A 22392-nucleotide genomic window follows, 5' to 3' on the forward strand; every position below is an offset into this window, starting at 1 on the left:
CTCATGCTTTTATATTCCTTAATCAATAAGTAAAAAAAAGAAAAAAAGAGAAAAGGAAAAAAAGAAGAAAAAGAAAAGAGAAACAAGAAAAAAACCACAAGAGCACTGAGATACAAAAAATAACATATAACTTAAAAATATATATCCCTCCTAATTTATTCCCTCAATTTCTTCTTTTTTACCATAGCTAAGAATGTATTTAATCTGTCTGAACTTTGAGCATTCAATAGTTCTAATCATCTAATCCTTTAACTCTCATTCAAAACACATTTTTTATGCTTTTTTATTGTCACATTTAAATAATTAAAACATTTGCTTTTGTTTAAATCATTTCAACTTTTTTCAGAAGAATAAAAAAAACACATTACATTAGTTAAGGAAAAAAAAATTATCCCTCTAAGAGTAGTATATTTCAAAATTTTTCCATTTCTTTAGCCATATTCAAACAAATGTTTCTTTTTAAAATATTCTTTCTGATAATCTCTATCTTCTTTTTCCTGAATTTTCATTTGTCTTTTTTCTCTGGTTGTTGCCTTTCTTAATCAATATGTTTTGCTGCTTCATTTGTTTCCCTATAAGAGATTTTTTCTCATTCTTTTCCTTATCTTCAAAGTTGCTTAGACGTGTTGAAATACTTCCCATTTGAATTAAATCATAATTTTTTATTTTATATGGTTCTATCTTCAAGTCTCTATCCTCAAAATTATATTTAGTCATCTCTGCTGTATTTTCCTGAGAAAGTTCTTGAAGTGAAATTAAGTTGAAAATAAGTTGATTCATGCTCTCAGTTATTCTGCATTTCCTTGTAGTTTAAGGTCATTGTCCTTTGAAATTTTTGCCGCTTATCATATGCTTCCTTTTGTGAAGTGATCGTTTTATAAGGTTCCTTCTTTAAGTGTCTATCCTCAGAATTTTGTTCAGTCATCTCTACTGTATTTTCCTGGGAAATTTCTTGGAGTGAAATTAAGTTGGAAATGAGTTGATTCATGCTCTCAAAATTATTCTGGATTTCTATGTAGTTTAAAATCATTGTCCTTTGAAATTGTTGTCGCTTATCATGTTTCCTTTTGTAAAGTATTCATTGCTTCAGCTTTGTTATTTCCACTTTGTTTACACAGCTGCATTTTCTAAAAGCTTTGAGATTCAGAGAAAAAAAATCCTCATCCACCAGCAGGTGTCAGCGTTTGCTCATTTTTCATGTCTTTCTAGTCTTTTTTTCTTTCTCTAAAGGGTAAGTTTCCCCGCTACTAAAAGGGAGGGAGCAGAGTCCCCCTCCCCTTTTCCTTCTTTGGAGATCTTTTTTGGGGGACTTTCTTCTTCAGGAAAATAGGTAGGATAGAGAAAATCAATATTCTTACCCAGATTCAAACATGCTGTTTAAGATCCGCTTAGTTTAAAAGCTTATGGCTCCATCTGCCATCAGTTCTTCTTGCTATGTGACCAACCCATTTCCATTTCCATTCTTTTACTCTCTTGATGGTAGCGTATACTTTCCTTTGTTCTCTAATCCACGTGCAGGTCTTTCTATCTTGTCTTGCAATGCTGAGCATGTATCTTTCCATGGCTCTTTGCACCACTCGTAGCTTTTGTATCGTGAGGTTAGTGTCCATGTTTCACTGGCATATGTTACAGCAGGTAGCACACACTGATCAAAAACCTTTCTCTTCGAGCATAGGGGGAGGTTCTTGAAAATTACACTTAGCTTGCAGAGTGCCTGCCAACCACATTTAACACGCCGTTCAGTTTCCTTTACTATATTGTTGAGTCCATTGGCCAAGGTATACGTAGTGGTCTACAGTTCGTGGACCAGTGCCGGGTTGCAGCATGCCAGCAACCAGTCTGCACAAACAAGCAAAGCCTGATCTGCAGGATGCAGGCAGCACACAAAACCACACACCCTCCAGTCTGTGGAAAAACCTCTCTCCACAGAAGTGGTCCCTTGTGCTCAAAAGGTTGGGGACCTCTGGTCTACTACATCTTGTTCTTTTCCAGATACAATTTTTTTCTTTCTTCAGTGAATTTATTAAATATAACCTGGCTCTTTTTCAGGTTTATTTTAAGCCAAACGGTTCTCCTGCTTCGTGCGACTCTTGTATGTGTCTTTTGGCTCTTCTGGCTCTTGTGAGAAAAGAACATCATCTGCAAATCTTAAGTAATAATAAGTTGGAAGGGACATTGGAGGTCATCTAGTCCAACCCCCTGCTCAGGCAGGAAACCCTATACCATTTCAGACAAATGGCTGTCCAGTTTCTTCTTAAAAACTTCCAGTGTAGGAGCATTCACCACTTCTGGAGGCAGGTTGTTCCACTGGTTAGTTGTTCTAACTGTCAGGAAGTTTCTCCTTAGTTCTAGGTTGCTTCTCTCCTTGACTAGTTTCCATCCGTTGCTTCTTGTCCTGCTTTCAGGTGCTTTGGAGAATAGCTTGACTCCCTCTTCTTTGTGGCAGCCCCTGAGATATTGGAACACTGCTATCATGTCAGCCCTCACTCTTCTCTTCGTTAAACTACACATACCCAATTCCAGCAACCGATCCCTATATGTTTTAGCCTCCATTGCCCTAATCATCTTTGTTGCTCTTCTCTGTACTCTTTCTAGAGTCTCGACATCTTTTTTACATCGTGGTGACCAAAACTGGATGCAGTATTCTAGGCGTGGCCTTACCAAGGCATTGTAAAGTGGTATTAGTACTTCACGTGATCTTGATTCTATCTCTCTGTTAATGCAGCCTAGCACTGTGTTGGCCTTTTTGGCAGCTGCAGCACACTGTCCACCAGGAGTCCGAGATCTCTCTCACAGTTATTACTATTGAGCAAGGTACCACCTATACTATACCTGTGCATTTGATTTTTCATGCCTAAATGTAGAACCTTACTTTTTTCACCATTGAAATTCATTTTGTTAGATAGCGCCCAGTGTTCGAGTCTGTCCAGATCCTCCTGTATTTTAAGCCTATCTTCTGGAGTATTGGCTATTCCTGCCAACTTGGTGTCGTCTGCAAATTTGATGAGTTCCCCATCTATCCCCTCATCCAAATCGTTGATGATGTTGAAGAGCACTGGGCCCAGAACAGAGCCGTGGGCACCCCACTACACACTTCCTTCCATGTAGATGCAGCTCCATTCAGGACCACACGCTGAGTACGGCCTGTCAGCCAGCTACAAATCCATCTGGTGGTGATGCTATCTAACCCACATTTTTCTATCTTATCAAGTAGTAGGTTGTGATCTACTTTATCAAATGCCTTACTGAAGTCCAAGTAAATTATATCTACAGCATTCCTCTGGTCCACTAGTTTTGTCACTTGATCGAAGAATGCAATAAGATTTGTCTGGCATGATCTGTGATTTGAACGGGCACCGCTGATTTTTGTTCCATCGTTTGGCCAGTCTAGTTTGTGAAATACTTCTTGAAGGCAGGCTGAGAAAAGGATAGGTGATATTGTATTGCCTTGTAAATATAAATAAATATAGAGCCCAGACTCAAGAGACACGTCGCTTCCTTTTCCATGGCTATGTCAACTCTACAATGAGCATGGTTGAAGCCATTTTTCTTCTTATTCTAGGTTGCCAGGCTATTGAACAGCTTAGGAAGGGAGCCAGTCTCCAAGATGTAAAAATGCCAAAGTTAACGAAAGAGGAAGAGACTGAAATATTTTTACCATGTTTGAGTAGGTTGCTGCATCTTTTAACCACCTGTAGATGAGTGGCCTGGGTGAATGCGTCTTCTAGCCAGGGAGGCAATAGATAACTATTACCTTAAAAATGTGATTCTATATACCAAATGTGATATAATGTCACATACCAACAAAGGTTTCAAAATGTTACCTACGATGCCAGGGAAGAGCTATGTGGATTATGAGCAAGGCTGGCCAATTTGGATAGAAAATGCTTATGGCCGAATGACAAGATTAAAACTAAGGTTGAAATAGTAGAGATGCTACTAGAGCAATTCTTAAATATACTTCCCACCAGCGTACAGCTTAGGGGCAAGAACGCCACCCAGAAATTGGTCAAAGGGCTATAGAGTTAGCAGCTACCCGGCTGCAAGAGACACTGTAAATATCATTGTAAATATGGCACCAGATGCCAAGTGTCTGAATTAAGTGACCGTAGGGATGCTGCAATGGTCATAAGTGTGAGGACCGATCGTAAGTCACTTTTTTCAGCGCTGTCGTAACTTTGAACAATCTCTAAACGAATAGCTGTAAGCGCCATCCGAGGTCCTGTTACAACGCTTTTCTCTCCAATACATTTACAATTACACTGATTACCTAATGTGCAGTAACATCACTCTACATGTCACATATTCAAATATTTGTCCCTTGGCCTTTCATTTTATGCAAAATTCCTCTTTCTGCACTCCAAGTATCCAGATGGCTTGTCTCGATTCTTTTGTTTCATATATTTTCTACCTGGCTACACATTGAGTTTAGATTCTATCCCGTGTGGATTCTTTGGTGCATCATATATTGGCTGCTCTGACAGAAGCTTTTCCCACACTCCAGACACTGATATGGCTTCTCCCCTGTGTGAATTCTTTTGTGGGTCATAAGGCTGCTATTCTGACTGAAGTTTTTCCCACAGTCTGTGCATTCAAAAGGTTTCTCCCCGGTGTGGGTCCTTTCGTGACGAGTAAGGGCACTGTTGTGACTAAAGCTCTTCCCACACTCCAGACAACAATATGGCTTCTCCCCCGTGTGGATTCTTTTGTGGGTCATTAGGCTGCTGTTCTGACTGAAACTCTTTCCACAGTCCAAGCACTCAAAAGGTTTCTCCCCGGTGTGGGTCCTTTCGTGACGAGTAAGTGCACTGTTGTGACTAAAGCTCTTCCCACACTCCAGACAGTGATATGGCTTCTCCCCTGTGTGAATTCTTTTGTGGGTCATTAGGCTACTATTCTGATTGAAGCTCTTGCCACAGTCCGTGCACCTAAAGGGCTTTTCTCCTGTGTGGATCCGTTCATGATTCGCAAGGTGACCCGTCATGGTGAAGCCCTTTCCACACTCCATACATTTAAATGGTTTCTCCCCTGTGTGGATTCTTTCATGGATTCTAAGTTTGCCTCCATGACAGAAGCCCTTTCCGCAGTCTATGCACTTGTAGGGCTTCTCCCCGGTGTGGGTTCTTTCGTGGCGAGAAAGCGCACTGTTGTGACTAAAACTCTTGCCACAGTCCATGCACCTAAAGGGCTTCTCCCCCGTGTGGATTCTTTCATGATTTATCAGATGTCCTCTCACCGTGAAGCCCTTTCCACACTCAGCGCACTTAAATGGCCTCTCCCCGGTGTGGATTCTTTCGTGGATCCTGAACTGAGCTCTCTTGCAGAAACTTTTTCCACACTCCACACACACATACGGTTTCTGCCCACTGTGGATTCCCTCGTGCTTCATAAGGTCACTGCTCTCACCAACGCCCTCCCCACACCCTTCGCTCGTGGTGACATGGGCTTCTGTGACTCCCGGTGAGCACGAAGTCTGTCTTCCATTTATTTCGCAGGTTTTTTCCTGACCGTTTGATTCCTCTTGGTTTGCAAACGTCTCTTTATCTGCTTCGTTTTGGGCTGCTGGCAAGAGTGCCACACTCTCCTCTTTTTCACTTTCTGTCTCCTGTTCACAGGCTGCTTTGGAAAACAAAGAAAAAGAGGAAGAAAAAAATATTCTGAGCAGAAACAGAGGCTGGCATTAAGTTTACCGCAAAAATAAGCTGTATACACATGGGAGAAGGAACTATCCTGAAACTGTAAAATGTTACAAAGTACACCGAGTCTTTTTTCTCTTTAACCTTTAAAATCAATCTACCCATTTCTGCACACTCTAGAGTCTAGAATTTTCTTAATTAATACTTCTTCAGTTGGTAAGTTTCCATTTTTGCAATGTTGGGCAAATACAATTCTTCCTGCCGTTAATATGTGTAGCATTAGATATCTGCAATCTTTCTCATAATTGGCTGCTATTATTCCTAACAAAAATAATTCTGGTTTAGTGTCTTATTTGTTTTTTAGTCATTTTCTCCAACCATAAATGTATTTTAACCCCAAATCTTTTTGCTTTGGGGCATGTCCACCAGATATGATAATAAGTACCTGGTCTTTGTTTGCATTTCCAACAGTTGTTTGAAGTATTTTTAAACACTTTCTGGAGCTGCCCTTTAAGACCACTTGGAAATGGCAGCTTCTTCACAGTCTAGGCGCACAACAGGCGCAACAGGTCTTGCCACATGAAACCACTACTTGGAGATCTATCCATGTGTACCATTCAAAATGATGCTCAGTACCCATAAATCCTGATATGGCTTAGGACCAGTACATTGTAAAGGCCACCTGTCCGGCCCAGATGATTGGGGAACTCCTGCTCCACCTATTGCACCTTGCAGGTGATCAGGGAACACCTGAAAGGTGCAACAGGATTGGGGTTCAGGGGCAGGCATCCTTTTGGGGACTCACCTGTTTTTTAGAACAGCTTACTTTCTGTCCCACTGAGATATGGGACATGGCCTTCTGAAAACTTTTTAAAACTTATCTAGAAAGTTTTTTTTCCCAATCAATAAGTTTGCAACCATCAACATCAGAATGTGCATTGTGTTTTATGTTGCATTGTCAACACGGAACCAGTCATGGCGAACCTTTTAGAGACCGAGTGCCCAAACCGCAACCCAAAACCCACTTATTTATCGCAAAGTGCCAGGGCTGCATCAGCATTGTGGTGCCCTTGGGGGGGGGGGCAGGGAGGTGCCTCCGAGTGCTGCCTCTGGCACGCAAAACCCGGGGGCGCAAAAATGGACCACCGTGCTGCAAGGCGCAGTAACGGCCGCCGCAGCACTGCAGGGTATGGGTACAAGACGCTGCACCATGCAAGAACGAGGCAGGGCTAGTGAGTATCATGCAGGGACGTGTGTTCGCTGTCAAGCAACAACATTCGCAGCCCTGTGTGCGCATGCATGCATGTAAAATGCTTCCCCTTCCCTTTTCTTCCAGTCCACCAATCGACAATGGTTGGTGACCTCTGCTCGAGCTTGCTAGTTGGCTGCTTCGCCTCCTTTGTGCTGGGCGGGCCTCCTGCTCTGGGCAATGGTGGCCTGATTGACCTTCTGCTGGTGGCAGTGGCACGCATGCCAACAGAGAGGGCTCTGAGTGCTGCCACTGGCACACGTGCCATAGGTTTGCCACCACTGACCTAGACTCCTAGTCGACTGAGATGTTGAATGTCACATAAAGAGCGAAACTAAGCAGATAAGCAGAATGTCTCCTTCCATCTGGAAGATGTTCTCCAAAGACTTCTGTCTACAAAGGTTTTCCACAAACGAACGCAACACAGAACAAAGAAGGGGCCCTTACCCAAAGCTGTCACATTTTGAGAATTTTCCAGCATGACTTCCCTGTGCAAAGCTTTTTGGTTAGAATTCAGAATCTCCCATTCCTCCTCCACAAAATACACAGCCACCTCCTCAAAAGACACCGAACCCTGAAAGAGGGGAAAAAAATATTTAAGAGAAGTCCCAGGAGGAAGGATTTCTTGATAGTTCTCTTCTTCATTTGACAAATCCAAAAAGCAAACTTGACCATGGAGGAAATAGGCATTTTCTTAAAGATACACTTACGAGGGCAACTTGGAAATAAACCTCCGTTTGGTTACCAATGACAGACGCTCGCCGATACAGAGCTTTTATTATAGACATTAGAAAATGACGTTACCTTATTTTTTCGAAATCATCGCCATTCAAATTGAGGCACCTGTCACAACGTCTTTTACAAGGCTTGAAATTCCTTAGTCGTCGTCGCTCGGTGCCAAATCTGGGCTATGGGGGCGGGGGAGGTGATCAAAAACGTCCCAATAGAACTGCTTCCTATGTTCTTGGGTGTGCGTCTAGCGGTGCGTGGGCAGGAATTATTGTGAACCAACACCACACCGGAAGTCAGTATGCCCTTATGCTTCTAACGGATGGTCATTTTATTTCCATCAATAAACTAAAGGTAAAGGTAAAGGTTCCCCCGCACATGCGTGCTAGTCGTTTCCAACTCTAGGGGCCGGTGCTCATCTCCATTTCAAAGCCGAAGAGCCAGCGCTTGTCCGAGGACGTCTCCGTGGTCATGTGGCCGGCATGACTGGACACCAAAGGCGCATGGAACACTGTTACCTTCCCACCGTAGTGGTCCCTATTTTTCTACTTGCATTTTTACGTGCTTTCGAACTGCTAGGTTGGCAGAAGCTGGGACGAGTAACAGGCGCTCACTCTGCTACGTGGCATTCGGGATTTGACCCGCCAAACTGCTGACCTTCTGATCGACAGGCTCAGCATTCTAACCCACTGAGCCACCGCGTCCCTTTTTATCAATAAACTACTGGTCAAGAAAATTAAATCTTGATCGTATTACCTTCCCTTGCTAAAGAGCAACCTCTGGGTTAAAATCCAGGGCAAGGATTTGGGACACCCCCCTCCCCCACTTCTTTCTTGTTATGAAGAATCTTCCCTTACCTGAGATGGAGACCCAGATGTTGTTTCTGCTTCGTCACACACGGAAGATATTCCAGGGATAACCACCAGTGCCTTTCCATTCCCTACGAGCAAGAAAAAGGTGTTGGAAATGGACTATTTTAAAGCAGTGTGGATGTCTGGTGGGGAGCTTTATCTTCCTATCAAACCTCATTCTTGTCTGCTGACAAAATATCTGATTGTCAAAGTTCATGAAGGAAAGAAGTGATGGCTCCATTGCTTCTACTACATAAGATAAAGGTAAAGGTTGCCCCGCACATGCGTGCTAGTCGTTTCCGACTCTAGGGGCCGGTGCTCATCTCCGTTTCAAAGCCAAAGAGCCAGCGCTTGTCCAAGGACGTCTCCGTGGTCATGTGGCCGGCATGACTAGACGCCAAAGGCGCACGGAACGCTGTTACCTTCCCACCGTAGTGGTCCCTATTTTTCTACTTGCATTTTTACGTGCTTTCGAACTGCTAGGTTGGCAGAAGCTGGGACGAGTAACAGGTGCTCACTCTGTTACGCGGCACTCAGGATTTGACCTGCCAAACTGCCGACCATCTGATCGACAAGCTCAGCATCCTAACCCACTGAGCCACTGCGTCCCTACATAAGATGTTGTTGTTGTTAGCTGCGAAGTCGTGTCCGACCCATCGCGACCCTATGGACAACATTCCTCCAGGCCTTCCTGTCTTCTACCATCTTCTGGAGTCCATTTAAGCTCACGCCTACTGCTTCAGTGACTCCATCCAGCCACCTCATTCTCTGTCGTCCCCTTCTTCTATTGCCCTCGATCTTTCCCAGCATTAGGCTCTTCTCCAGTGAGTCCTTCCTTCTCATTAGGTGGCCAAAGTATTTGAGTTTTAGCTTCAGGATCTGGCCTTCTAAAGAGCAGTCAGGATTGATCTCCTCTAGGACTGACCGGTTTGATCGCCTTGCGGTCCAAGGGACTCGCAGGAGTCTTCTCCAGCACCATAGTTCAAAGGCCTCAATTCTTTGGCGCTCAGCCTTTCTTATGGTCCAACTTTCACTGCCATACATTGCAACTGGGAAGACCATAGCCTTGACTATACGCACTTTTGTTGACAGGGTGATGTCTCTGCTTTTTAGTGTGCTGTCTAGATTTGCCATGGCTTTCCTCCCCAGGAGCAAGCGTCTTTTAATTTCTTGGCTACAGTCCCCATCTGCAGTGATCTTGGAGCCCAGGAAAACAAAATCTGTCACTACCTCCATTTCTTCCCCATCTATTTGCCAGGAATTGAGAGGGCCAGATGCCATGATCTTGGTTTTCTTAATGTTAAGTTTCAACCCAAGTTTTGCACTCTCCTTCTTCACCCGCAACAAGAGGCTCTTTAGTTCTTCTTCACTTTCTGCCATTAGAGTGGTATCATCTGCGTATCTTAGGTTGTTGATATTTCTTCCGGCAATCTTAATTCCAACTTTTGATTCATCTAGCCCTGCCTTTCTCATGATGTGCTCTGCATATAAGTTAAATAGGCAGGGCGACAGTATACAGCCTTGCCGGACTCCTTTCCCAATTTTGAACCAATCAGTGGTTCCGTGTCCAGTTCTCACTGTTGCTTCTTGACCCGCATATAGGTTTCTCAAGAGACAAATAAGATGGTCTGGTACTCCCATCTCTTTAAGAACTTGCCACAGTTTGTTATGATCCACACAATCAAAGGCTTTAGCATAGTCAATGAAGCAGAAGTAGATGTTTTTCTGGAACTCCCTAGCTTTCTCCATGATCCAGCGTATGTTGGCAATTTGATCTCTAGTTCCTCTGCCTCTTCGAAATCCTGCCTGTACTTCTGGTAGTTCTCGATCCACATACTGCTGAAGTCTAGCTTGTAGGATTTTAAGCATGACTTTACTAGCATGAGAAATGAGTGCAATGGTGCGATAGTTTGAACATTCTTTGGCACTGCCTTTCTTTGGAATTGGAATGTAAACTGATCTTTTCCAATCCTGTGGCCACTGTTGAGTTTTCCAAATTTGCTGGCAAATTGAGTGTAGCACTTTTACTGCACTATCTTTTAAGATTTTGAATAGCTCAGCTGGAATACTGTCACCTCCACTAGCTTTGTTGTTGCTCAGCTTTTCTAAGGCCCACTTCACCTCACATTCTAGGATGTCTGGCTCGAGGTCAGTGACCACCTCATTGTGATTATCTGGGACGTTAAGCTCATTCTTGTATAGTTCTTCTGTGTAATTTTGCCACCTCTTCTTAATCTCTTCTGCCTCTGTTAGGTCCCTGCCATTTTGGTCCTTTATCATGCCCATTTTTGCATGAAACGTTCCCTTCATCTCTCCAATTTTCTTGAAAAGATCTCTGGTCCTCCCTATTCTATTGTTTTCTTCTATTTCTTTGCACTGTTCATTTAAGAAGGCATTCTTATCTCTTCTAGCTATTCTCTGGAATTCTGCATTCAATTGGGCATATCTATGTTTTTCTCCCTTGCCTTTCGCTTCCCTCCTTTCCTCAGCTATTTGCAAAGCTTCCTCAGACAGCCATTTTGCTTTCTTGCATTTCTTTTTCTTTGGGATGGTTTTGGTTGCTACCTGTTGTACAATGTCGCGAACCTCTGTCCATAGTTCTTCAGGCACTCTGTCTATCAGATCTAATTCCTTAAATCTATTTGTCACCTCTACTGTATATTCAACAGGGATATGATTTAATTCATACCTGAGTGGCCTAGTGCTTTTCCCTACTTTCTTCAGTTTAAGCCTAAACTTTGCAAGGAGAAGCTCATGGTCTGAGCCACAGTCAGCTCCTGGTCTTGTTTTTACCGACTGTATAGAGCTTCTCCATCTTTGGCTGCAGAGCATATAGTCAATCTGATTTCTGTGTTGACCGTCTGGTGATGTCCATGTGTAGAGCCGTCTCTTGGGTTGTTGGAAAAGAGTGTTTGCTATGACCATCGTATTCTCCTGACAAAATTCTATCAGCCTGTGCCCTGCTTCATTTTGTACTCCAAGGCCAAACTTGCCTGTTATTCCAGTTATCTTTTGGTTTCCTACTTTAGCATTCCAATCCCCCATGATGATAAGGACATCATTTTTTGGTGTTACTTCTATAAGGTGCTGTAGGGCTTCATAGAACCGGTCAATTTCATCCTCTTCAGCACTGGTGGTTGGGGCATAGACTTGGACTACTGTGATATTGAATGGTTTGCCTTGGATTCGAACTGAGATCATTCTGTCATTTTGAGGATTGTATCCCAGTATTGATTTTCCTACTCTTTTATTGACTATGAAGGCTACTCCATTTCTTCTGAGGGATTCTTGCCCGCAGTAGTATACCTGATGGTCATCTGAATTAAATTCACCCATTCCTGTCCATTTTAGTTCGCTGATACCTAAGATGTCGATGTTCAGTCTTGTCATCTCTTGTTTGACCACGTCCAGCTTTCCTTGATTCATGGATCTTACATTCCAGGTTCCTATGGAGAAAAAATCTTTACAGCATCGGACTTTCCTTTCACCACCAGACATATCCACAGCTGAGCGTCCTTTCGGCTTTGGCCCAGTCGCTTCATTCTTTCTGGCGCTACTAGTACTAGCCCTCTGCTCTTCCCCAGTAGCATATTGGACGCCTTCCGACCTGAGGGGCTCATCTTCCAGCGTCATATCGTTTTGCCTTTTGGTACTGTCCATAGGGTTTTCATGGCAAAGATACTGGAGTGGGTTGCCATTTCCTTCTCCAGTGGATCACGTTTTGTCAGAACTCTCAGCTATGACCTGTCCGTCTTGGGTGGCCCTGCACGGCATAGCTCATAGCTTCATTGAATTACGCAAGCCCCTTCGCCACGACAAGGCAGTAATCCATGAAGGGGCTACATAAGATACCTTCACTTAATTTCACTTATACTTAATTTCGTTGCGACTTACACAATGACAGTAAAGATAATAACAACAACAACAATAAAAGTTGGAAGGCACCTTGGAGGTCATCCAATCCAACCCCCTGCTCAGGCAGGAAACCCTATACCATTTTGGACAAATGGCTGGCCAGTCTCTTCTTAAAAACGTCCAGTGTTGGAGCATTCACGGCTTCTGGAGGCAGGCTGTTCCAACGGTTAATTGTTCTGTCAGGAAGTTTCTCTTTAGTTCTAGGTTGCTTCTCTCCTTGATTAGTTTCCATCCGTTCCTTCTTGTCCTGCCTTCAGGTGCTTTGTAGAATAGGTTGACCCACTCCTCTTCTTTCTGGCAGCCCGAGATATTGGAACACTGCTATCATGTCCCCCCTCGTCCTCCTCTTCGTTAAACTAGACATACCCAATTCCAGCAACCGTTCCTTACGTTTTAGCCTCCAGTCCCCCAATCATCTTTGTTGCCCTTCTCTGTACCCTTTCTAGAGTCTCAACATCTTTTTTACATCGTGGTGACCAAAACTGGATGCAGTATTCCATGTGTGGTCTTACCATGGCATTGTAAAGTGGTATTAATACACTTCACGTGACCTTGATTTTATCCCTCTGTTAATGCAGCCCAGCACTGTGGTGGCTTTTTTGGCAGCTGCAGCACACGGCTGGCTCATATTTAAGTGATTGTCCACTAGGACTCCGAGATCCCTCTCACAGTTACTACTATTGAGCAAGGTAATAATAGTAATAGTAATAGTAATAATAATAAGAAGAAGAAGAAGAAGAAGAAGAAAAAGAAGAAGAAGAAGAAGAAGAAGAAGAAGAAGAAGAAGAAGAAGAAGAAGAAGAAGAAGAAGAAGAAGAAGAAGAAGAAGAAGAAGAAGAAGAAGTTGTTGGAAGGGACCTTGGAGGTCATCTAGTCCAACCCCCTGCTCGGGCAGGAAACCCTACACCATTTCAGACAAATGGCTGGCCAGTCTCTTCTTAAAAACTTCCAGTGTGTCCCGTATACTATACCTGTACATTTGGTTTTTCCTGCCTAAATGTATATTCTATTCTGTTCTTCACTTACATTGGGAGGTGACCTGAGTTGGATCCTCCTTAGACATCTTCCCAAAGCGCTGCTCCTGAGAAGAAGTGGACATATCTTCTCTTTCTTTTGTTGTTGTTGAGACCATCTCCGTCAGTGCTTCTGGCACCTGAAACACCGGACAGAAGGCGGGGGGGGGGGGGAAATGGAGGAGCTGTGATGAAGACACACAGGGTAGATGAAATTCTTTTCATCTGCTCCTAACCTTGAAGCTTCCTCCATCTATCCTTGGGGTGGAATTGGGCTTGGGTTTCCCCTTGTTCCTGTAGAACAGAATTCCCTTTCCAGGTGGGCGCCCCGGAGGGGACGGTTTTGTGGGAAGGGCAGGAGCATGCTGTTCTGTACCAGCCTGCTACCAGCCCTGCAGAAAAGGCAGGGACAACCCCTTTTACAAGAAGGCAAGAGGCTGGAATTAAGCCTGCCAAATTTATTGATACAAAAACAAACAAGACACGAACCAAGAAACAGGAGCTTTCCAAGCGGTTGCCTTCAGCAAACCAGCCCTCCCACGCATTCCCCTTTTATACAGTTCAGGGCGTGGCTTCTCTCTGCCTCCTTCCGAGGTGCCCCATTGCCTTCCTCTGTTTACTCCTGATTGACTGCCTCCTGTGTCGGGCGTCCTTGAACAGCGCCAGCTGTGGGTCATCTTCATCCACGCTGTCAGGCTCACACAGCTGGGTCTCCGTCGTGACCAGGTGGGAGGGGCCTGGCTGAGGGCTCTCATCAGCAAGCTCTTCAACACCCCCCTCCTCCTCCTCCTCTGAGTCGTCCGACCCAACTGCCGAACCCACAGGCTGACCCTGAATCACAACACGTGCGCACGCATGGTGCACGTGGACAAGCACCCGTTCCTTGCGAGTGGGGCAAGAGCACTTGTGATGCTTGCACGAGTGAGGCCGAGTGCCCCTGTGACGCTCATGCGAATGGCCACCATGCTCATGCAAAATCTCATACCTGCTTCTCCACTTGTCCCTCATCTGTTGCTTGACTCAGGAGGAAGCCTTCGGCCAGGGCCACAGCCTGGGAACAAGTCTTCGCTCCACATTCCCTCACCCAGCTCTCCATTTCTGGAGGCAGGACAGCCAGAAACTCCTCCAAGACCACCATGTCCACCATCTGAGCTTTGGTGCTGCTTTCCGGCTTCAGCCATTGGTGGCAAAGCTGATGCAGTCGGCTGCAAACCTCTCTAGGCCCCTTGGCCTCCTGGTAGCAGAAATTCCTGAAGAACAAACGATGAACATCAGAGCTGGTGACTTCCTCATGCAAGGTCTTCTGCCTGGTACTTTTCCACAACACACTACTGGATCCATCCTCCAAGGCAGCAGGGCCTTTGGTGGCTTCCATTCCTGCTGGACAATCAAACGTCCATTTTATCTTTCTACTCCAGTGCAGTTTCCAACAGGGCAAAAAAAAATCTCCCACCTCTACAAAGTTGCATTTGCTTTTAGAGGCTGAATTGCACGAAGAGGCTGCAGATGCATCTCCTAAGGAGACGGCGTCATTTATCTCCCAAAGCAAAGATCTGATACGTGAAGGAAGGTAGCCTAGGAAAAATTAAAAAAATAATTCAAAACCACACAGAATGACGGTCCCGTCCAGATGCTTTAGCGCCGTTTGATTATATAACAAATATCTTTGCAGAACTGCAGCTTTTTTTTCCTCCTGGCATGGGAGACCAAAACATACAAAGAACGGTGGCAGGAATTGGGTCTGGCTAGTCTAGACTGGGCTCCAAGATCACCACAGATGGGGACTGTAGCCAAGAAATTAAAAGACGCTTGCTCCTGGGAAGGAAAGCTATGGCAAATCTAGACAGCACACTAAAAAGCAGAGACATCACCTTGCCAACAAAAGTGCGTATAGTCAAGGCTATGATCTTCCCAGTTGCAATGTATGGTTGTGAAAGCTGGACCATAAGAAAGGCTGAGCGCCAAAGAATTGAGGCCTATTGAACTGTGGTGCTGGAGAAGACTCCTGCGAGTCCCTTGGACTGCAAGGCGATCAAACCGGTCAGTCCTAGAGGAGATCAATCCTGACTGCTCTTTAGAAGGCCAGATCCTGAAGCTAAAACTCAAATACTTTGGCTACCTAATGAGAAGGAAGGACTCACTGGAGAAGAGTCTAATGCTGGGAAAGGTTGAGGGCAAGAGAAGAAGGGGACGACAGAGAATGAGGTGGCTGGATGGAGTCACTGAAGCAGTAGGCCTGAGCTTAAATGGACTCCAGAAGATGGTAGAGGACAGGAAGGCCTGGAGGAACGTAGTCCATGGGGTCGCGATGGGTCGGACACGACTTCGCAACTAGCAACAACAACAAAGTCTAGAGAAAAGAAGGACTAGGGAGACATAATAGCAATAAGGAAGTCCCCGACTTACAATGGTTCACTAGTGACCGTTCAAAGTTACGGCACTGAAAAAAGTGATGTATGACCCGTTTTTCCCCCCAGTGCTGTTGTAACTTCAGTCACTAAATGAATTGTTGTAAGCTGAGGACCACTTGTATAATTAGGTCTGAAGCAATGGGTCCAGGGGGCTTGCAATGTTGAGAGCTAACCCCCACCCCCACCCCAATCCAGGCTTGGCCTCTCTTTTTAGGATCCCCATCGGAGAAGCATGGTTCCCTTCAAAATTATGAAGGCTTAATAAAGGTAAAGGTAAAGGTTCCCCCGCACATGCGTGCTAGTCGCTTCCGACTCTAGGGGCCGGTGCTCATCTCCATTTCAAAGCCGAAGAGCGAGTGTTTGTCCGAGGACGTCTCCATGGTCATGTAGCCGGCATGACTAGACACCAAAGGCGCACGGAACGCTGTTACCTTCCCACCGTAGTGGTCCCTATTTTTCTACTTGCATTTTTATGTGCTTTCGAACTGCTAGGTTGGCAGAAGCTGGGGCGAGTAACAGGTGCTCACTCTGTTACGCGGCGCCCGGGATTCGACCCGCCAAACTGCCAATCTTTTAATCGACAAGCTCAGCGTCCTAACCCACTGAGCCACCGCGTCCCTTAAGGCTTTATACCACTCTACAAAGTCTTAGTAAGACCGTACCTAGAATACTACACTATAAAAAAGATGTTGAGACTCTAGAAACAGTGCAAAGAAGAGCAGCAAAGATGATTAGGGGACCGGAGGCTAAAACAGATGAAGAACGGTTGCAGGAACTGGGCACGGCTAGGGTAGTGAAGAGAAGGACCAGGGGCGACATGAGAACAGTCTTCCAATATTTGAGGGGCTGTCACAGAGAGGAGGGGGTCAACCTATTCTCCAAAGCACCTGAAGGCCAGACAAGGAACAATGGACGGAAACTGATCCAAGGAGATAAGCAACCAGGAATTAAGGAGAAACTTACTAACAGCGAGAACAATTAAACAATGGAACAGCTTGCCTCCAGAATTTGTAGGTCCTTCATCACTGGAGGTTGTTAAGAAAAGACTGGACAGCCACCTAACTGAAATGGTATAGGCTTTCCTGCTGGAATAGGGGGTTAGACTAGATGACCTACAAGGATCCCTAGCGTGGAAGCACCCTTCAAACAAACTTCAAACTTACTAAATTTGAACCCTTCAAATTGTTGTGATTCAGGGTCAGCCTGTGGCTTCGGCATTTGGGTCGGATGATTCAGAGGAGGAGGAGGGGGGTGTTGGAGAGGTTGCTGATGAGAGCCCTCAGCCAGGCCCCTCCCACCTGGTCACGACACAGACCCAGCTGTGTGAGCCTGACAGCGTGGATGAAGATGACCCACAGCTGGCCCTGTTCAAGGACGCCCGACGCAGGAGGCAGTCAATCAGAAGTAAACAGAGGAAGGCAATGGGGCACCTCGGAAGGAGGCAGAGAGAAGCCACGCCCTGAACTGTATAAAAGGGGAATGCGTGGGAGGGCTGTTTTGCTGAAGGCAACCGCTTGAATAGCTCCTGTTTCATGGTTCGTGTCTTGTTCTGTTTGCTCTGTTTACGTTTTTATGTTAATAAATTTGGCAGGCTTAGTTCCAGCCTCTTGCCTTCTTGTAAAAGGGGTTGTCCCTGCCTTATCTGCAGGGCCGGTAGCAGGCTGGTACAGAACACAAATTTAACAAAGCTTTATACCACTTTATAACGCCTTAGTTAAGACCACACCTAGAATACCGCATCCAGTTTTGGTCACCACGATGTAAAAAAAGACATTAAGACTCTAGAAAAGAGTGCAGAGAATAACAACGAAGATGATTAGGGGCCTGGAGGCTAAAACATGAAGAACAGTTGCAAGAACTGGGCATGGCTAGTTTAATGAAAAGAAGGACCAGGGGTGACATGACAGCAGTCTTCCAATATATTTGAGGCACTGCCACAGAGAAAAGGGGGGCAACCTATTTTTCCAAAGCACCTGAAGGCCAAACAAGGAACAACGGACGGAAACTGATCAAGGAGAGATTCAAGCTAGAAATAAGGAGAAATTTTCTGACCGTGAGAACAATCAACCAATGGAACGGTTTCCCTTCCGAAGTTGTGGGAATTTCATCACTGGAGGCTTTCAAGATGATGAAGGTTCGTTCTCCGAGGTTGTGGGTTGCAGAACGAACCTTCACTTTCCTCCTGCACCCGAGCTACAGATATTCGCCACTACAGGTAGTCCTTGACTTACGGCCACAAATTTGAGCCCCAAATTCCTATGGTCCAGTGAGACATTTGTTAAGTGAGTTTTTAAGCGAATCACTGCAGCGGATAAGCTAGCAACCCGGTTGTTAAGGGAATCCGTCTTCCCCGTTGTCTTTCCTCGTCAGAAAGGGATTCACAAAAGGGGAATCACATGACTTTGGGACCCAGCGATGGTCATAAGTATGAAAGGGCTGCCCAGCATCTGTTTTGATCGCCGGACCATGGGGATGCTACCAAGATTGCAACTCTGAAAAACGGTCGCAAGTCACTTTTTTCAGTGCCGCTGTAACTTTGAATGGTCACTAAATTTATTTATTTATTTATTTTATTTTATTTATTTTAATTCCATTTATATCCCGCCCTTCTCCGAAGACTCAGGGCAGCTTACAAGCTTAGCAGTAGCCTTCATTCTATGTATATGCCTGCTTATTAGGGCTTTCACACACACCCCAAGCGGCATTATTACAAAGTCAGCTTAATTGCCCCCAACAATCTGGGTCCTCATTTTACCTACCTCGGAAGGATGGAAGGCTGAGTCAACCTTGAGCCTGGTGGGATGCGAACCTGCACTAATTGCAGGCAGCTGGTGTTACTTAAGGAGGCATTAGCCCACTGCTCCACCAAGGCTGAACGGTCGTTAAGTCAAGGACTACCTGTATTGCAAACTTTCAAGAAGAGATTGGACGACCATCTGTCTGGAATGGTATCGGTCTCCTGCTTGAGCAGAGGGTTGGACTAGATGACCTCCAAAGTCCCTTCCAACTCGGGTTATTCTGTATTCTCTCTGTCTCTCTCTCTTTCTCTGTCTCACACACACACACACGCACACCCCTGTTCCCTTCAGGTGGGAGGCGCAGACTGGACCCTCCCTGGATTTTATGCTCCATCATATGATCGACTTGCCAGGCCGGTGTGTTGTGCAGTTAGCTCACATGGTGTAACAAGATGGTGGGTCTGTTGTCACTGTGAGTTGTGGTGGTGGTGGTGGGGCACGAAGGGAGGCTCAGCCAATCTCAATGTATACGTGGTTGTACTTTGACAATAAGGGGTGACATGATAGCAGTGTTCCAGTATCTCAGGGGCTGCCCCAAAGAAGAGGGAGTCAAGCTATTCTCCAAAGCACCCGAAGGCAGGACAAGAAGCAACGGATGGAAACTAGTCAAGGAGAGAAGCAACCTAGAACTAAGGAGAAACTTCCTGACAGTGAGAACAACTAACCAGTGGAACAACCTGCCTCCAGAAGTGGTGAATGCTCCAACACTGGAGGTTTTTAAGAAGAGACTGGACAGCCATTTGCCTGAAATGGTATAGGGCAGGGGTAGGCAACCTCGGCTCTTTTATGACTCATGGACTTCAACTCCCAGAATTCCTGAGCCAGCTTGGCTGGCTCAGGAATTCTGGTAGTTGAAGTCCATGAGTCATAAAAGAGCCGAGGTTGCCTACCCCTGGTATAGGGTTTCCTGCCTTAGCAGGGGGTTGGACTAGATGACCTCCAAGGTACCTTCCAACTTCTTCTTCCTATTATTATTATTATTATTATTATTATTATTATTATTATTATTATTATTAATTATAGGTTCATCAGCAGCATCCGAGATAAGGAAAAGGGCCACGTGGGGAGGAGGGAGTCGGGGTGGGGTTGGGGAGCAGCTAGCAAGGATTAGGATTGTGGAAGGCGCTTGAGTCTCGTCCGGGGATCTGCAGCCCCTTCCCCATTCCCACGCAGGGCTTCTCCCCCCATTCCTATATTCTGCTGCTGGAGAGCAGAAGGGAGCCTTTCCCCCCCCCCACCCTTCCTGAAGCTCCTTTCCAGATTTCCCGGAAAGGCGCTTTAGTGCATTTGGGGTTTGGTTTCCACGAGGCTTTTCCGCGCGTGAAACTCACACTCGCGTCTCCGATCCTGGCAGAAACTCCCGCGCCTTCCCGGGCTCCAAGTAGCTCAGCAGAAGGCGAACGAGCCCTCCTTCCTAGAGAGGCAAGACGCTCTAGGCGGCTTTTTTTTGTTGTTCTTTTAACTACCTCTTACCTAAGATTCCAGGTTCGCAAAAGACCGGCGGAGCTTGCCGCCCCCCCCGCCAACCCACTCCGGGCGCATGCGCTGTTCATTTCTGAAGCTAGAGACTGCCAGGACCAGGACTCTTAAGGGCAAACGGGGCGGGGCCGCCCTATGTTAAAAGGGCCTTACAGCGTTTTTAGATTTTTACAGCTGCTGCTGCTGCTCTGAAGTCTGGGGTTACAAAGAGTTGTGGCTCCTTTTGTGGTTCTCGGAGTTGTTTCCATTTTTCCCCCCTTTACTGTGGAAGAAAGCAAACGCTTCCAACAGGGAATGTTAAATGTCAATCCATCAGAGTAGAGCTGGAAGGGACCCTGGAGGTCTTCTAGTCCAGCCCCCTGCCCAAGCAGGAGACCCTGTAGCAGGGGTGGGGAACCTTGGCTCTTTTGTGACTTGTGGACTTCAACTCCCAGAATTCCTGAGCCGTGCTGGTTCAGGAATTCTGGGAGTTGAAGTCCACAAGTCACAGAAGGGCCAAGGTTCCCCACCCGCTGCCCTATACCATTTCAGACAAGGGGCTGTGGAATTCTGGGAGTTGAAGGAAAGGGAAGGATGAATCTCTTCCAGTAACTCCCCAGGAAAACAGCTTTTCCAACTTTATCCCTTAGCCAAGGCTGTTGGCTCTGTACCGAGGATTTACACATTAGGAAGTGACTTTATCTGAAACCCAGTGGATGTTAACAGGATCAACCATTGAAATTGGACAGTGGTGTTTCTGCCCTCACAATATTCCATCTGCCTTCCCTGGGCAAATGCCTGGTTTATTGTTCTAGCAAGGACAGGTTATCCTGCTTCCTAAAAATTAAGTACCTGTTTCTCTACCCCAGTTCTCCAAATCTGCCGTTTTATCTCTTTGTTCCGTCATCGCTGCGCATGTTTCATTCATTCCTTGGCCAAAGATCTCCCATGAATCACCATTCCCCCCCCTCAAAGTAGCAAGATGGGTGATTTCACTATTGTCCCCTCCAAAACCTAAACACACCTTACTACCACTCTGAGGCCAAGAGCAGTTCATTATAGAAGATAATCCAGGGGTCTTCAAACCTGGCCCTTTTATGACTTCTGGACTTCAACTCCCAGAATTCCTCAGCCAGGCACACTGGTTGAGGAATTCTGGGAGTTCAAGTCCACAAGTCATAAAAGGGCCAAGTTTGAAGACCCCTGAGATAATCCTTAACGACAGTTCAGTGCAAAACTCCTGATGCTAATCAAGGCAGTTGCTAAGCCAGTTTTGCTTCATTTCATGAGCTTCTTTGGGGCCACAGTTAAGGGAATCGCGGCAGTCGTTAAATAAATTGCAGCAGTCGTTAAGTGAGTCTGGAACAACTTGCCTTCAGCCGTTGTGGATGCTTCATTGGAGGTTTTTAAGAAGAGACTGGACAGCCACTTGGCTGAAATGGTATTGGGTCTCCTGCCTGAGCAGGGGTTGGACTAGATGACCTCCAAGGTCCCTCCCAGCTCTATTCTGATTCTGATTCTGATTCTTTTGACTTTGCTTGCTGGAAGCTGGCTGGGAAGGTTAGAAATGGTGATCACATGACCTTTGTTGTTGTTAGTTGCGAAGTCGTGTCCGACCCATCGCGACCCTATGGACAATGTTCCTCCGGGCCTTCCTGTCCTCTACCATCTTCTGGAGTCCAGTTAAGCTCACGCCTACTGCTTCAGTGACTCCATCCAGCCACCTCATTCTCTGTCGTCCCCTTCTTCTATTGCCCTCAATCTTTCCCAGCATTAGGCTCTTCTCCAGTGAGTCCTTCCTCCTCATTAGGTGGCCAAGGTATTTGAGTTTTAGCTTCAGGATCTGGCCTTCTAAAGAGCAGTCAGGGTTGATCTCCTCTAGGACTGACCGGTTTGATCGCCTTGCAGTCCAAGGGACTCGCAGGAGTCTCGCACATGACCTTGGGACAGTGCAACTGTCTGTCAGATCTGCCTGGCTCGGCTGGGGGTGGGGAGGATTTCACAGGCATCCTGCCATAAAAAGAAGGCGGGGAGGAAGGAAGGATGAAAGGGGGGGGGGAAGCAAGAAAGAGGGAAAGATGAAAAAGCAATAAAGCTTTGTATATATGGGATAGGAAGTCGGGAGGAGGGGGAATGACAGATGAGAAGGACCAGAACAGTCGGATCCTATTTGTGTCGGCATCCCATGGCCAGGCATCCTGAAAAATATGCGGATTAACCCCAAACATCTGAGTTGTCATAACATCTTGGCAAGCTCTGGTTGGCTGGAAACGGACTGTTTTCGGGGGGGGGGGGAAGGGATGGACTGGAGGGCAAACCTACACCTTGTTTT

At 45.8% G+C, this 22392-nt stretch overlaps 1 protein-coding gene across 1 annotated transcript; it reads right to left on the reverse strand.

The window, feature by feature from the left end:
• Window positions 1-4195: 4195 nt before the first annotated feature.
• On the reverse strand, window positions 4196-20104 carry LOC308661179 (uncharacterized protein). Its single transcript, XM_081316014.1, has 6 exons — window positions 20076-20104; window positions 14379-14968; window positions 13407-13533; window positions 8472-8554; window positions 7333-7459; window positions 4196-5619 (listed from the first exon to the last, which is right to left on the reverse strand). The coding sequence occupies exons 2-6, from the start codon at window positions 14766-14768 to the stop codon at window positions 4436-4438; spliced, it is 1911 nt and encodes a 636-aa protein (XP_081172140.1). The 5' UTR covers window positions 14769-14968; window positions 20076-20104; the 3' UTR covers window positions 4196-4435.
• Window positions 20105-22392: the final 2288 nt, after the last annotated feature.

This window comes from Vipera berus (genome assembly GCF_964194415.1).
Source record: "Vipera berus genome assembly, chromosome: 2".
NCBI lineage: Eukaryota > Metazoa > Chordata > Lepidosauria > Squamata > Viperidae > Vipera > Vipera berus.

Coding starts and splice junctions, on each gene's coding strand:
- LOC308661179 (XM_081316014.1), bottom strand. CDS start 14,768: ATGGAAGCCACCAAAGGCCCTGCTGCCTTGGAGGATGGATCCAGTAGT. Junction 13,534..14,378: donor AGGGACAAGTGGAGAAGCAG/GTATGAGATTTT, acceptor CCGGTGTTTCAG/GTGCCAGAAGCACTGACGGA. Junction 8,555..13,406: donor AACTCAGGTCACCTCCCAAT/GTAAGTGAAGAA, acceptor TCTTGCTCGTAG/GGAATGGAAAGGCACTGGTG.